This window comes from Odontesthes bonariensis, chromosome 9 (assembly GCF_027942865.1).
Source record: "Odontesthes bonariensis isolate fOdoBon6 chromosome 9, fOdoBon6.hap1, whole genome shotgun sequence".
NCBI lineage: Eukaryota > Metazoa > Chordata > Actinopteri > Atheriniformes > Atherinopsidae > Odontesthes > Odontesthes bonariensis.
The window spans coordinates 13,925,904-13,941,220 of record NC_134514.1 but is presented as its reverse complement, the minus strand read 5'-3'; the positions used below and the strand labels follow the sequence as shown (position 1 = coordinate 13,941,220).

The following is a 15,317-nucleotide window of genomic DNA, read 5'->3' as shown; positions in this document are numbered from 1 at the left end:
TTTAATGATGGAAAGGAACAGCAACACTGCAGTAAAATGGTAGAGTCAGTTGATCTACTCTTTGTCCTTTGCATTAGATAAAGGAGCCCTGTTCCAACACATCAATGTCCAACTATGCTATATGTGGCTTAGATCCACCAGGAATATCTTGCAGTCGACTGCAACAAGCCCCTTATTTGGCCTGGAAGAAGTCAAAATTTCTCAGGCATAAAGGGAGCAGTACAAAGGGAGCTTGTGCTGTTTTGTAAGTGAAACCAAAATGCACTTTAAAGAAAAACATTGTGTAGGGATTTGTCTTATTTCTAATAACTGAATCTGATAATAAATGAGTGAAAATGTTATCCAAGTCCTTGGGAATTTGTACCAAACAACAGTGATGTTGAGGGAGATGGTTTGCAGACAGCTAATGTTGAATTTTTCCTTTGTTCACCCACTATTTAATCCCACATCATTTAATTATATACCTCAGCCAAGCCAAGTGGTACATGCCATCAATCTCAATCAATCAATTAGTCAACTAAACAAGCCATGCTCAGACATTCGTTCACTCTTAATTTCCCCATTGTGCTAATTACACCTAAACATGTCATTCTAAATTAAAATTGAACATTTAAATGGGATTAGTAGCATCTAACTGAAACATCACTCTTCCACAGTCGTGCCGTAATGATACCTGGACAGCTATGAACAGCAAATGCGTGAAGTTGCAATTAATTCAGATGATGTAGTTTTTAACTTAAATCAAGTTAAATGAAGTGGAAAAAATTTAATGGAATTCCCAAAATCTGGTATGTTTCACAAGTGATGAAAAGGAAATTTTAAATCAATCACAGCTATTTGATGTTCCCTGAGAGAAGCATTATATTTCAATGATTGTATGAGGAAGGGAGAAAAGTGGCTGGTTTCGAAGGTTAAACTACTTCCATTAAAGTTTGAATAATGTTATTGACCTTTACCTGAGATGGATCACTTAAAGTAATGGGAAATGGCGGCACTGACAGAATTATGATGACAGAATAGCTTATGGTTATGAATTAGGTCTTGTTCCTCAAAATGCCTATCAATTTGTCAAATAACTAACATCCACGTATTCAGCTGGAAACCTTAACAGGGGCCCCCAAGCCTGTCGGTGTCAGTCATTGTGTCATTTTAAGTGTTTCTTGCCTCTATCTGTACCACAGCACTTGTGCCAGTCACTGATGGCAGCTCAGATTGCTGCCACTCACCCGCCTCGGATCTACACCGGTGCAATATTTTTTGCCTCAGCTCAGGAGCTTTTTTCTTCGCGATTTTGACAAGTGAACAGGTTCAAACCAGCTAATGTATTCAGTGCATTAAACAGGAGGAGTATATGACAACAAATACAAGTTAATTAATTCTGTTCTGTGTCAGAGTGGGACAGGACTACAAAGTGAAATCACATATTTGATAGTCACAGCAGCACATCTCTTCAAACATTGATATCTTTTTATTAAGACAAGTACTCATCTGATTTTTTTTTTCTTTTTGTAAAAATGTTGGTGTGAGCCAATACAAAATATGCATGGTCATATGAGAAACATCCTCTTCACTACACGAAAGAAAAGTGTCACCTGGGAACAAAGAGAAATTTAAGATTCAACAACGAAATCAACCATTTTGGGGTTATAAAACAACCAACCCCCCCTTCTCTCTGTCCCGTACCCCATCCTCCCTCCCCACATGTTAAACATGAGTTTCATTCAAATACCCAAGACATTACAGATCATTAATAAAATTCATGTCACAGTAAATACACCATCTTCATTTATGAAAAAATATGCATGAGTTGACTGAATGCAAACAGATGCTTGATTGACTGTCTGTGGTCACATCCTACAATTACTAAACAACTGATACTGTATGAACAAACTGTTACGGTGGAAAGGAAGTCTCATGAACATTGTTGTGGTTTTGTTAACACTGACTGTACATCATTTTCATCTGCTTAACAAATCTAGTATTCTTTGTGAACTAGGTCTATGCAAAATAATATTTAACATTTACTGTAACAGTGCATCATATTAAGAACACGTTAACATGTACAACTGAGAAAAACATGTACATCTTGTGATTTCTTTACGTTTTCAATAGCTGTCGTACTACAGTATATACTCGGGGCTTAAAATTTGCATTCTACCTGAGATGCAAAACACAACTATTAACACTCATGAACCTGAGAGAGTGGAAGAAATAAAAACTTACTAAACATCATGTCTTTAAAAAAATAAATCAAAAGTTTGAATAATGTGATGCCTCCGCCCATTGTTGAATGTTCTCACTCATTTAAAAGTGACAGTTACCATTTAAAGATACATATCAAAGCCCAGAAAAGCATTTGTCATGCACATAGCTGTTTTCCATGACACGCGCAACTCTACAATCCAGAAAAATTGCTTTTATTGTAGCCTATTATAGCCGTCAGCACTGTTTTCCTCTCTGAAAATTCTATTTAATCTTAACCCTGAAAGTATCCAAATAAATAACAAGTGCAGTGAAGCTGGCAAAATAATTGAATTTTTTTTTGTCATGACACTTACCATTCTAGTCAGTGGAAGCTGCCACACCAGCTTGCTAAACAAAGAAATCCTTTTTTTCCAACTAATTCCAGTTTTTCTATGCTGAAGATCCTAAGTGGGATGCAAGTCTATGGGTGCGTGAACACAGACAACTTGGCAGAGTATTAGACTGTAAGTTAGAGAGGACAGATATATGTACAAGATATACTGTTAGAGTGTACATGAGGGTATTGTAGGATACTAACCATATGCCTCAAAATCAGAAGAAGAAGGCACTACATTAAGTCCTTCAGTCTTTTCCTTTGTAATGATAAACAACAGGAGATATATTTAAGGCAGTGGTTATAATTTAGCATTTTTTTAATCTGATCTGGTTGACCAGATTCTTTTTTGTTATTCGGGTAGTACAATGAATTTACTCGCTAATTACTAAACGGGTTTTGTTGTCCTCGCTGTGGGTCTAAGAGGCATAGAGCATGTGTAGAATACACACTACTGATGTATGATGGAAAAATGAAGTGTAACACATGACGCCTCCTCTGTGAAGGTTTGAGGCTGCAAGATGATGGTAAGAAAGTCATTTTTTCCTTAACTTTAAGTCTAAAGCTTCACAAATTTCTGGGAAGTTGTGAGGGCCCTTGGCCTTACAGGTGATCAAAAACAGCCCAAAGGAAAAAAAACACTTTTCACAGAGCCAGGAAATATGACAGATTTATATTTGCTGTGATTGAATTTCTTGCAAATGGGTAAGGGCAAAAAAAAATGTTTGGCAAGGATTTTTCAAGCCAGGAAATAGGTTATGACTGCTTTTTTTTTTTCTTCTTTTTGCTTTTTTTCCTTTTTTTTTACTAGATATGGGTGTTCAGACGGACATACATCACTGAAAGTAAACATTAAAAGTTTAGTACTCTCTCTTCTCTTTGACACAGCACAATCAAATACAAGTTAAAATCCGGAAAATTATTAAACCAGAGTCTTTGTAGCATTTCTCAGTCAAATGATCAAATTGCTGTACCACCAGATATAAAATAAATTATTTGGCAAGGAGCATTCTGTGAAGAGGACTTTCAACTTGCTGTTTACAAATAATATTTACTGCGTATTTACACAATTGTATACTTATTACTTTTGGTCCTGGGTTGACCATGTGGTTGGCATGAAATTATAAAAATTGAGGATCTGATGGTGAGTGATGCATCACCAGTTGTCTTTTTAGATATCATAGTCTATGTATGCCGAGAAGAGCCAACGTTATGTCTATCATCAGATTTAGAATACTTTGGGACTGTGATAATTAGGGCGACAGCTAGCCTTTAATAGGCTGTAAATCTCAGGCTTGCCGAGTCTCTATTTCCAGTAGTAATGCAAAGCTAAGTGGCTGCTGATGATAGCTTTGTATTTATTGTTCAGACGTTAAAGTGGTATTCAACATTTTCCAACTATAAGCAAAGAAAAAAAAAGTGTTTCTCAAAATGTGGAATAGTTTTCCTTATACTACCAGCTTTTTTGATATACTATTTTTTCTCAATCACAAATTCATGATAAACAGTGAAACTAATAAACTGCCATGATTTTCTCTGTGGAAAATTAACCACAATATCATCGCATATTTCTGGCATTATTATGTTGAGATGTCTTCAAACTGAGTTCTGCACAGATATTACTGATCTCACCTCTACCGACCCCGACATTTCACTGGGTCAGGCTACACTACGGCCACCAGCATTTATCACAGTCACTTTAGACAATACTTGTGATTCTGCCAGATGTGCCGCAGTGCGTTTCAGAAGCGTCCCCGTTGCAGCTCTCTGCTTAGCTAAAATTACAGCATGGTCTATTGTTAAGAGATGCCACAGCAAACTGAACACAATAGATAAGCTGGAGAGGAAGTCAGTTACAGGGAGAGAATAGAGAATCCAATTTTTCAAATAAAACGGCTTGTATAGACTTCCATCTCTGTATTACTACATAAACATAACTATAAGCACTTGGCCAAAAGTCAGTTGGTCAGAGATTGACTTTTGAAGTAGTAGACAAGAAGTGTTATATGACACAACAGATCAATTTTATGAGTACGGCACTAGAAAGGACAAGAAATAGAAATTAATAACTAAAATGTTGGGAGTTGAGGGTGAGTGACCTTGTAATTAGATACCAAAGAAATACTATGAAACATTTGGAGGTTGGAACAAAACTGCATCAGTGATGAGCCGCCGATCCTGGGCGTAAATGTCAGATATTGAAATCACTACAGGGTCTGTCGTACTTGTATGTGGTTTGATGTAAAGTTGTACATGAAATACTTCACTTTCATGAGCAAATACATTCTAAGATGAGTATGGTTACTCACAGCTGTTACAACATTAAGGTCATCGCCGCAAACCTCGATTTGAAGGGGCTGTGTGAACTGTGATGGAAAATGTCAAAACCAATCAGACCTGCATATGAATGTGATAAACTTGCAGGCACCGTAGGACTTTCACCCAGGTGGGAGAGTTGTGTTGACACTGTGTTCTATTCACAGAACTCTGGAGATGACTTTAAAAAAAAAAAGTGTAGATGAGCTTGCTTCTCATATCTGTTTACATTAGCTAAAAGCTAGCTGCAGCACACATAGACAAACACCGGACCCATTTAATCTCCTCGGAAAGCCAAAAGCAACAACAGATCAAGTGGTGTACATGATGAAAAATCCAATCCAACAAGCATGTGAAGGGAAAACAACAAAACAAACAAAAGAAATAGAACAAGGCACAAAATTGTCTGTAAAATAATTGAACTGTACAAAGTAGGACCCAGAAGTCCAGGAAGGGTCGGATAGGAAACTCAGCAACATTTCTTCTCACCACATGGCCATGCCAGTCCTACTTTCCACATTCTTCCTTCCTCTCCTTCTCTTAAAATCTTACCCTCCCCACCCCAAAGCCATCTCCAATCAGAACCAGTCAGAGTTGGACATAATGCTCCCACAAGCCGCAGTATCCTCACCCGTCTTTCCTGGCCTGTCCGGTTTAGATATAATACTCCTTCTTCTCATCTGTGTTGTTGTGTCCCCCCTCCGCATTAATGATGGCTGTGTCTGCGTCAGCTGCATCATCCGCCCCTTTGGCTTCATGTGTGAAGTAAGTTCCTGTAAGAAAGTACAGACAAATTAGCCACAAAAATAAATGTGTTCACAACAAGTGTGATGGCAATGCATGTGCTTTACCTTTGTGTCTGGCAAAGTAACGACCCAGAACAATGAGTGCACAGAGGATTGCAAACATCACCACAGCAACCACGCCTCCAATGACAGCATGGTCAATTTTTTGTGGTGCCCCCTCTCCGGCTCTGGAGTCTGAAAACAGGACAATAACCAGAAAGAGTTTATAATTAGCAAACCCTGTCGGCCAGTAACCGAACTACCCATGTGGTTACAGTGTCCCTGGGAACTATGACCCTTAAATAATAAACAAAACTGGTTTGTTTTGTGTTCAAGACTTTAAGCATGACCCAATCAAATAAAAGGCAGATCATAAATATGCAATCTTTTGATGAATATCAATAGAAAAAAGATGGTAGTGTGGCATAAGTCAATCCATGGAGGATGATGCATTGTTCACAGTGTCACGCCCACGGGACTCTGCCCATGTTTTTAGTTTGATTTTTTATGCGTTAATCATGTCTCAGTTTTTAAGTCCATGTTTAGTCTTTAGTTTTGCCATGTTTTAGTTTTCCCTCACTCGTTTCATTAGTTGTCACTCATCTCACCTGTTATTATCCCCAGCTGCACTCTGTCACTAATCACTCCCACTTCCCTATTTAGTTTCGAGGTTCCCCTGTTTCTTTGTCAGATCCTTACCTGTGTTACCCGTCCTTACTCCGTTTTCACCCCTCATGCCTCGCTACGTTGTCCTGTTCTAAGCTAAGTATTTATTCCATGCCATGTCAAGTCATTTGTTTGTTTTGTCACGGTCTAGTTTTATCATCCGGCTAAGCCGCGCTTTTTGTTTAAACTTTGTTTTTTGTGCTTAATAAACCCAGTTTGCTTTTTTACATCTGAGTCTGCATCTGTGTCCTACCTCACCCTCCCCATTGTGACACACAGTAAGTCATTTCATATCTCATTTTTGCTCTCACAAGTCCTGCAAACGTCTGCCAACAAATCAGTCTGAGGCTTTCTACACAATGCTTTTGTGAATTAAAAAACAAAACAGAAATAGACTTAAAAGTGTGAAAGAATTGATTGCTGGAACTTTTTTGAAAGGTGTCCTTGGCTGACTGTCATTGGTCATTTTGATCCTGTTTTGTTTTTCAATGAATTTGAATCAACTTCATTTTTGTATGCAAGCAGATTTTCCTTTGTATAAACACTGGATGTCTAAGTGACATGTGTGTCAGGCCGTGCAATCACTCTTAGAAATGTCTAACCTGTTTAAAAAAAATAGTGTTGGGATTTGGTTCTCAGCATATTTGATAACAAATTAATTCATACAATCTGCATGAGCCAAGCTAATAGTGTAATTTTTAGCTACTGTCTCTATAGCTATATTTTTACCTAGTGAGCTCAGGGAAACTGAGGTTACCACAATGCATCTATTGTCAAAAAAAGCAGCGGTGAAGCACACACCAGACATTAAAAAGATGATTAGAAAATAACTTTCTTTCAGTTTCTCTCCAAATTTCTAGATATTCTATCTATCTGACCTACCTAATCTATATATTCAATGTTTATATCTATATTAAAACTATGAACTTTGAAAGACTGTTTTATGATTGATTTATTTCATTACTGAGTCAACAAGAATGTCCAAACAATTAGAAACCTTATTAAATACGTTTATTAGAATTTGCCAGCAGTGGTCTTGCCTCCTGGATGCACGTGCATCCTGTAATGTTTGTAATCAAGTAACGTGTATTATTGTCGAAGCACCCAGTTCCGAACACTAATGTCTGGATCGCTTCTATGCTGCTCAGGCTCCTTGAGTAAGCAGCATTGAAAAATGTTTGAAGACATTTATTTCACTATGAAACAGTAGACGCTGTCTGCAATTTCAGCGAGAATTCACACACTGTAAAATACACTGTGATTTAAGAGGCCATTTCTGGAAGTTATAGAGCTCAATCATCAGAAATAGACACACGTCTGGAGATAAATTGGTGCCCGTTGTCCCTGTGCAGAGAAATACATGGCTGCCTCAGGTGTCAGAGAGTGTCACTGTCCAGCACTTAGCCAGATTTATCCGTGCACCATAGAAGAACAAGGCAAAATTTGAAGCTTTTAAATGTCCAGTCTCAGAATAGTTCAGAGGCATTTTTCAGTAGTCTATATCTGTGCACATTTGGACTGATTGAGGAGTGGTGGGTGAGTGAATGGCTGCACTGTTTTTTGCTGCATGAGAGCGCAGCTCAATTTTCCATCAATCTCGCTAGTCATGCCCTGAACTTAAATGATTTTGATAAAAGACAAGCGGAGAGTGCAGAATTTAACTCAATAAGTTGAGTTGAAGAGTCAAAGACATGAGACACAGTCCCATCTCCACCTAAAAACAACACCTTATTCAAACTGCAGACACACAGCATTGGGGCATGTTGGTAGTGGTGCTACAATAAAACTAATTAATGAGAGAAGTTTTGTTTCAGTTGAGCGCCCTCTTAAAATGGACTCGTCTTCACAAAGTAATTGTTCCCGTGTGCGAGGCAGGGTTGTGCAAGGCACAGTTTGTTTACTATATTGGGGACGTCAAATAGCACAGCTCATTCCCAGGGGAGAAGGAACGGCCCATGCTCCATGCTAATGAACATGCACCCAGTAAATGGCCTGTGCACGGTCCTGTCTCCCCTCCCCTTCCCCACACCCTCCTGCTCTCACCTTGCTCCCCCTGTCTTCTGTTTGACACTCCACAAGGAAACATGCAGGGTCTCAGCTGCCCCTGTGCACCCAGGGAGAGTTTGATTTAACAGGTAGAAAAATTCCTCCAGAGTAAGCAGCAAGACTCTATCACATAAATGTCAGATAGACTAAAAATCCCATAACACCTACAGTATCAACTGTTATGGTTGGTCGCATCTCATGTTGCCTGCATTAAGCACACTACTGAACGCTGGTTTCCTTTTATATCAGTTCTGTATTTGCTGTAGAGGTGGGTTTCAAAATCATGGTCTAAAATTAAGTGTAGGTACATACTGATTAGATTGATGGCTTGATCATTCTAAATAATTTTGTTATGTTGATGTAGTTATTTTACTGACATAATGAGATGTATAGTCAAGTCAATTTATTTGTTTAGCACGTCATGCACAAAACAATTCAAAGTGCTTTACATAAAATAAAAGCATTGCCGTGGGGAGTGGAAGAAGCATTAAAAATACGTAAAAGAATATAAAGAGAAACAAATAAAATAATTCAAACAAATTAAAATGATTAAAAACAAGCAACAGTCTAGATAAGTTAAAAGATGCCAGTGTAATGCAATGGATTTTCACATGTATCATATCACTGCAAATATCCAGAGATGTTCCATTCAGAGGGGTAACGTGAAAACATTCCCTCTGGAATTCTTTCTTCGATTTTCCAGCTATTTCCTTTATAGCCGAATGAGTTTCTGAATTCAGAAAAACTGCCCATCCAGAGAATTTACTGCGAGCAAGTGTACTGGACAGGGCTTTGATATTGAGACCCAGCTGTTTTGAACCAGTCATAAAATTATGCTACTTTGAGACGTTGATTGGCTCAAAAGGTGGACAAATTACAGGCAATATCATCAGAGTAACAATCAGTGCAAACTTCTCTTAATTCAGCATCTTGATGGGCTCTCATCCTGGGCATGTTTTCAGATGTCATATTTTGTACAAAGTGAGTTTTCATCTACAAAACACTAATCTGTTTCAGACTCTGATCTGTAACTTTAACAGAAACAGATTCTCCTAGTAAATTGCTTTGTCATTTTCGGTGTATTTCACTTTGTCAATCAGCTCTCAACAAATCCAGGACCAAGATTCCCTGTGGTCGTTAATGCTCAATACACTGCCTTTGCATTTATAATAACGAAAGACGATTAGAGCGGGAAAAAAACCCTCCAAATGACAGAAAGTATTATTATGGCAGCCTTTGTGGCCTCGCACTTCAATTAAGTCGAATTTGATTATGTGTGTAATGTGGTTGGCTGGTGTCCATATCGCCACAGCTCTCTCTGCTCGCAGCTTGATCTGGAGTGCTGACATGCCCACACCGGCGTCCTGACAGGATGTGCACAGCCGTGGGGATTTATGGGGGAATAAAGAGGATTTGCAACTGATGCCTGTGTCTGCACTGTGGTGAAATCTGCTCCACTGAAGTCCCAGTGCTGCATGCCTTACAGTTGCACCTTTTCCATTTCTGTACTGGGATGACTAATTGCTGCTCTGGTCAGTAACAGAGCATCCCTATTAGACTACTGCTGTCAGCGAGAAGATCTGAACAGGGATTTTGTCGCTTGGTTGATTACAAGGACACATAATTTTAGTTTTCCCATCGTTTTCTTTTAAATAGTTTTCCGTTCGCATAACAAGGCCCATCACCCACACATGGACCAACAACCACACACAGACTCATCAGAATTTATAGATGTAATTACATGGCTGTAATTGAAACAATGACTCACTTGCATTGATACAGAAATACCTTTTCTTTTACTGAATATACTCTCAGTGTAATTCATTCCTGGACTTAGATGCAGGACAAAGAGGCAGAATAAACTTGGTAGTTTATAGCTTTTTGCATCATTGAACTGTGGGTTTTGCATTTGTTGCTTGTTAAAAAGAAAATGGATATAATGAGGTGAGCATACCAAGACAATCTCCACCAAATCATTTTTCTTATTACTGTGGTAGCACACCATCAACAGAGCTCAGCTGAATTCCTGTGCCATTGCTCACCCACTAAATATTTCCCAAGTCCCTTATAATAGCCCAAACAATTGAAGATGTATGAATGCAACAGTGACATTCACCTGAGGTGCTGAGATGCAGGTGAAGGTCTGAGTACAGCTAAATGGAAATTATTACAGTAAATTTGAGCTCCTTTATGACAATTTATTGTATCTCTTCAGACTGACAGTTATCCACACAAAAAAATAGGTAGCACCCATTGACAGATGGGACCCCTGTCGAAATCAAAGTAAAGGAAAAGGTTGACTAAACAAAAGATAGTGCTGCTCTCCCCGTGAAGTTTTCTTACAAGCTGAATTAATGCGAGTTCATAGCCACATAGCATTCAATCTTTAAACCCCAATCTGCTAAGTAAAGCTAACATTATCATTTACAGTGACTACATGAAAAAAGTTACAACACTACAGCAGCAAAAATACTCTTTAACTTTAGGGTGGGCTGGCACTGCTGACCTATTCCCAGGAGACCAATTAAAATGGTTCATTGCAATATTTTCTTTCTTTAATAATTGTTTAAAAGGGGAAAGAAAATCAGCAGGTCAGAAGAACAGAAAAAAAAAACCAGTCCTGACTGGGAATCAGAGTAAACAAGCTCGAGAAAAAAACAAACTAATTAGCATTTCTAAATGATTCTTTACTTTTTCCACTGAAATACTTCAGAGTGATGATACATGTGAGAGCTGAAACAACGCTGGTTGGTAAATGTTTAATGACTAATTATGCTGAATACTGAATGCACTCATAACAGTCTTTGTTGAAGTCAATAGTGTACAAAGAGTCAAAAATCTCAACATTAAACGGCAGTGGAAATCTTAGAGCTGAGGGAACAAATGGCAAACAAAAGGAGCCTCAAAACCTGCCAGAAATGGATTCTTAAAATACCATCTGGCACTAAATCACATGATTTTCTCTTGGGCAAAAACCCCATGTGAAACAAAAGCACTGGAATAACCATGAAGTCATGCATATATTCTGTGCACCACATCTAAAGGTCATAAAGATCCACAAATCTCTCACACTCTACTTAGCCAAGACAGCAATAAAAACTATATAACTATTAGTAGTACTATCAAGTCTGTAGGGTGCAGTACAGAGGCCAGACTACAGTTCACTTGTACTATAATGATTGCTTGCAAAGCTCTTATTGGCAATTAATCTACAGCTTTGAGCCAACTATAAACCATCATCATTTTATCAAACTCAGATCTTAAGAACGATTTCCAGACCCCTCAGTGAGCAGTAAACTGTGAGAGGGACAGAAACCTTATTGGAAAGAGGGACGGACATCAGCCCTGACTCCATCCACATTCACCCTTTGCTTTTAGATGTATCAGCGGGTCCTGCTGTAACATGATCCGCAGAAACATAGGGCATTCTCAATCAAGTCTACAACATAATTCCTTGTACTATGTCTTTCTTCTGGCTCCACTCGATAAGGGGGTTTACTGGAGGCTTACCCAGGATATGATGTCCCTGCTTTGGATCATCTCTGAGCATCAGAGGAGCTCAAGCATTACTGCCACAGACTTATTTTATTCATTCAGAGCTATACATTCTGGTTAAAATCCCCTCTCTGCACAGAAGAAATAAAACGACCGAAATAACTATTGACTAACTTTGTTTTGTTTCTTTGCTGTAAACATCTACTGTCCATCAGGAAGAAAATATCCTGTTAAATTCATACTAAAATGTGTATTCATTGCAATATGTCTGAATCTGGTATTTGAATATGTGAGGGAGAATGTCATAGATATCTGATACAACTTTGTCTTGATAAAAGACAATCACTGAGAGACGTTTAGCTTTCAGTAAATATTCAATAAAAAACACATGGGGAGAAGAAAGGCCTGAAAACTTTCAAATACATGAAAGAAATGTTCCATGACTTATCTCTCCCCAGCGGTTTACTCACACAAACACCCACACACACGCTCTCTGCAGCTCGTAAGACACTGAAAGACCTGACGATATGAACTCCTGCAAAACTTTTTGAACATGAAACAATACAGAAGACAAACAACTTTGAGTTCTGTGCTTTATCGTCACATTTGCTCCACCACTGCACAAAACAATATTTAGATATGAAATGGATGCTTCTGAAGCTACAGCAAAAGGGAAGACATTACGAGAAATGGAATCTTAACAAGGGAAATTAAAATATTTCTGAAGAAACCATCTACGTCCATCAGTTGTGAATCAAGAACAAGGATGGGGTGGATTTAAAAAAAAAATTCTGATATGCTTTCTTCTGCAGCACAGAGGGGAGGATGTGGCCTTCATTCATTTGCTTTTGGTGTATATTAATGAATGACAACAAGCTTAGTTTATTCATTTATAAGTTCCTCTCTGACATAAGTTATCTGTGTTACAAACCACATCTAATGGTAGAATATTTGATTCAATCATGGAGAAAAGTAGAGTTTCACCACTAAAATGTATTAGTTTTACTGGATCTCCTTTAGCCTCTATCATAGTAAATACTAACCTCACAGGGTCCACACACCAAAAGGTTTCTGGAAATACAATAATGAAACCAGATACAAACCTATATAAGAATGAAATCAAAAAAATAAATGAAACGCTACGAAAAACAGAACCTCTGACAGCATGCCATGAATAATATAACTGCATTTTACAAATAAACGCATAAGAACGGATTACGTAATTGTGATTAATTACCACAGTATAAAGTCATGTGTATATAAGAGACCTGATACAGAGGTCTACAGACATCTAACAAACTAAAGGTAATGAATGATAAAATTCCATCACTTTAACAGATTATTGAAGCCATTAACCCATTTAGGCCTAAAACGCCTGGAAAAGAATGCCTGTAAAACCTATGGGCGATTTCAGAAAGACCCCCTAAAACCTGAAGTTTTTCTGGAAATTCAGCAATTGTGTCAACGCCTACTAAATGATTGATTTCTCAGCCTCTGTAGCAGATAGAAACAAAATTCAAAAAGTATTTGAGAGCTTACACCTGTGGCTTTCTTTGGAAATTGAGTTTATTTACATACACCTTCACGAAAATAGAAAATGTAAAAAGTAAAGTGCAGGAACAGCACTATTTTCAATAAAAAAACAGTAATAAAATAAAATAAAAAGTAAAGTGCAGGAACAGCGCTATTTTCAATTAGAAAACAGTAATAAAATAAAATAAAATAAAATTTTATATTTAAATTATTTATTTATCTATTTATTTTATCGCCAGTAATCTGTTCGTACTGGCAGCACAAGGAGTCCATACACATTCCAATAAACGTTTTCATCTCCGGCACAGTTACGTGTGACCACCTTGCCATCTTTGCTCGAGCTGGAGTCTGATGTACCTGGTCACTGTATCTATTCATCTCGGAAACGAGATGCGCCCAAAGCTCCTCAGTAAAAATATGATTAAATGCCTGCAACGGTGTGGCATCTGCAGGTAAATCGACTTTCTCCCCTGGTGTGCGGTTGAAATCTCTCCGTCGATTACGGTGGTAATTGTCAGTCTTCCACTCACTTTCAAACCATTCAAAATCATCCTCAAACATATGTGCTAGCCATAAATCTCCATCAATTGGGTCAGCACGTTCTTCAGCATCATCAAAGCCAAGAAACTCCTCACAATCGCTACCGCCTGACATGTCTTCCCACTGAAAGTCCTCCATGCTTGGTTCGATGAAACTTACCTTTTACTTACCTTTTTTTTTTTTTCGATGTAACTTAACTTCAAAACAATGACACGAGGAACATGACGACACTCTCACGTGTCTATTATAATGCATTTAAGTGGCGCAGAGGTCAATAATTGGTGCAAAACAACCTTATGTGAAAAAAGACGTGTACGCTTTCCCGGCCTTAAAGGTAGAATAACGCAACAGCGCCCCCGGCTTTAAAGGTAAAAATGCAGCAATGCTTTCCCGGCCTCAATGGGTTAATGTTACATTTCTTTTATTTGAAAAGCGTTTCACATGCAGGTTAGCAGTGAGCAAAGATGCTCATGGTTTGTAAAATCTTCCTTACAAAGAACAAAGGTAGCTGTTTTAATTATGACCTAACCTCTGCAACCTCAATGAATACAGCCAGTAAGAGTATTCAGCTGTTAGCCTTCCCTTCAAATCTGTGGCAAATGTCATAGCTAAGGATATGTGGATATGGGAGAACCCATGTTTTGCTACCTGTTGAAGACCTCAGAGCCATAGAATTAGCTTAGATCAGTTACTTCACATCTTCTGCATTGTCTGCACTTTAGAACCAAAGTAAGCCCAGATAAAGAACTCAGTAAGTAAAGTTTGTGTTTATTGATTAAATGTGATTGTCTTGTTTACCAAGTGTACGGTACACAGTTGGGTCACTCAGACATGGGGAATGAAAGGATGGAGCAATTTATTAAAAAAACAAACATGTTTTAAACAAATGGGGAGTTTGATTAGATATGCTTTTCGGTGTGATGACAAGCCGATTTTTTTATGGATCCAAACATGTACTGATGGTGCCTTTTTTTTTTTAAATCAGGATCACATGCAGCCACTGTTCAGTGATCCCTGATTGCAACAGACAATCTGAGCTGATGGTGGCAGTGGTCATTGGCACTCACACTTTAGTTATAATGTGTGAATAAGAAATTGTGCTGTTTACTTCCTCATTGTCAAGAGAGAAATGCTATACCATGCGGTTACACTGATTAAGGTTGTGCAAAGCAATCTACCGCAAGCCAGCTTAGAATTGCCCCATTGACAGGGTATTTAGAAGAGTAGTGAACTGAAAGAAAGCTCAATTACATCCTCCCAGCATGTTCCCCATAAATCACAGTAAATCCTCTTTCAAGCCTGTCTTTTGGAAATTACTGGAATGCTACAGCACAAAAACACGGAGATGGCTGCATTAG

The 15,317-nt window shown here is 38.3% G+C and overlaps 1 protein-coding gene across 3 annotated transcripts in view; it reads right to left on the bottom strand.

The window, feature by feature from the left end:
* Positions 1 to 1,449: 1,449 nt before the first annotated feature.
* Positions 1,450 to 15,317, bottom strand: part of cadm1b (cell adhesion molecule 1b) — a 153,024-nt gene continuing 139,156 nt past the window's right edge. For all 3 annotated transcript variants that reach the window (XM_075473218.1, XM_075473217.1, XM_075473216.1), the window contains 2 exons: positions 5,746 to 5,874; positions 1,450 to 5,667 (listed from right to left, as the gene is read on the bottom strand). In XM_075473218.1, coding sequence (XP_075329333.1) covers positions 5,549 to 5,667; positions 5,746 to 5,874 — 248 coding nt within the window. In that variant the 3' untranslated portion in view covers positions 1,450 to 5,548. The remainder of the gene's footprint in view (positions 5,668 to 5,745; positions 5,875 to 15,317) is intronic.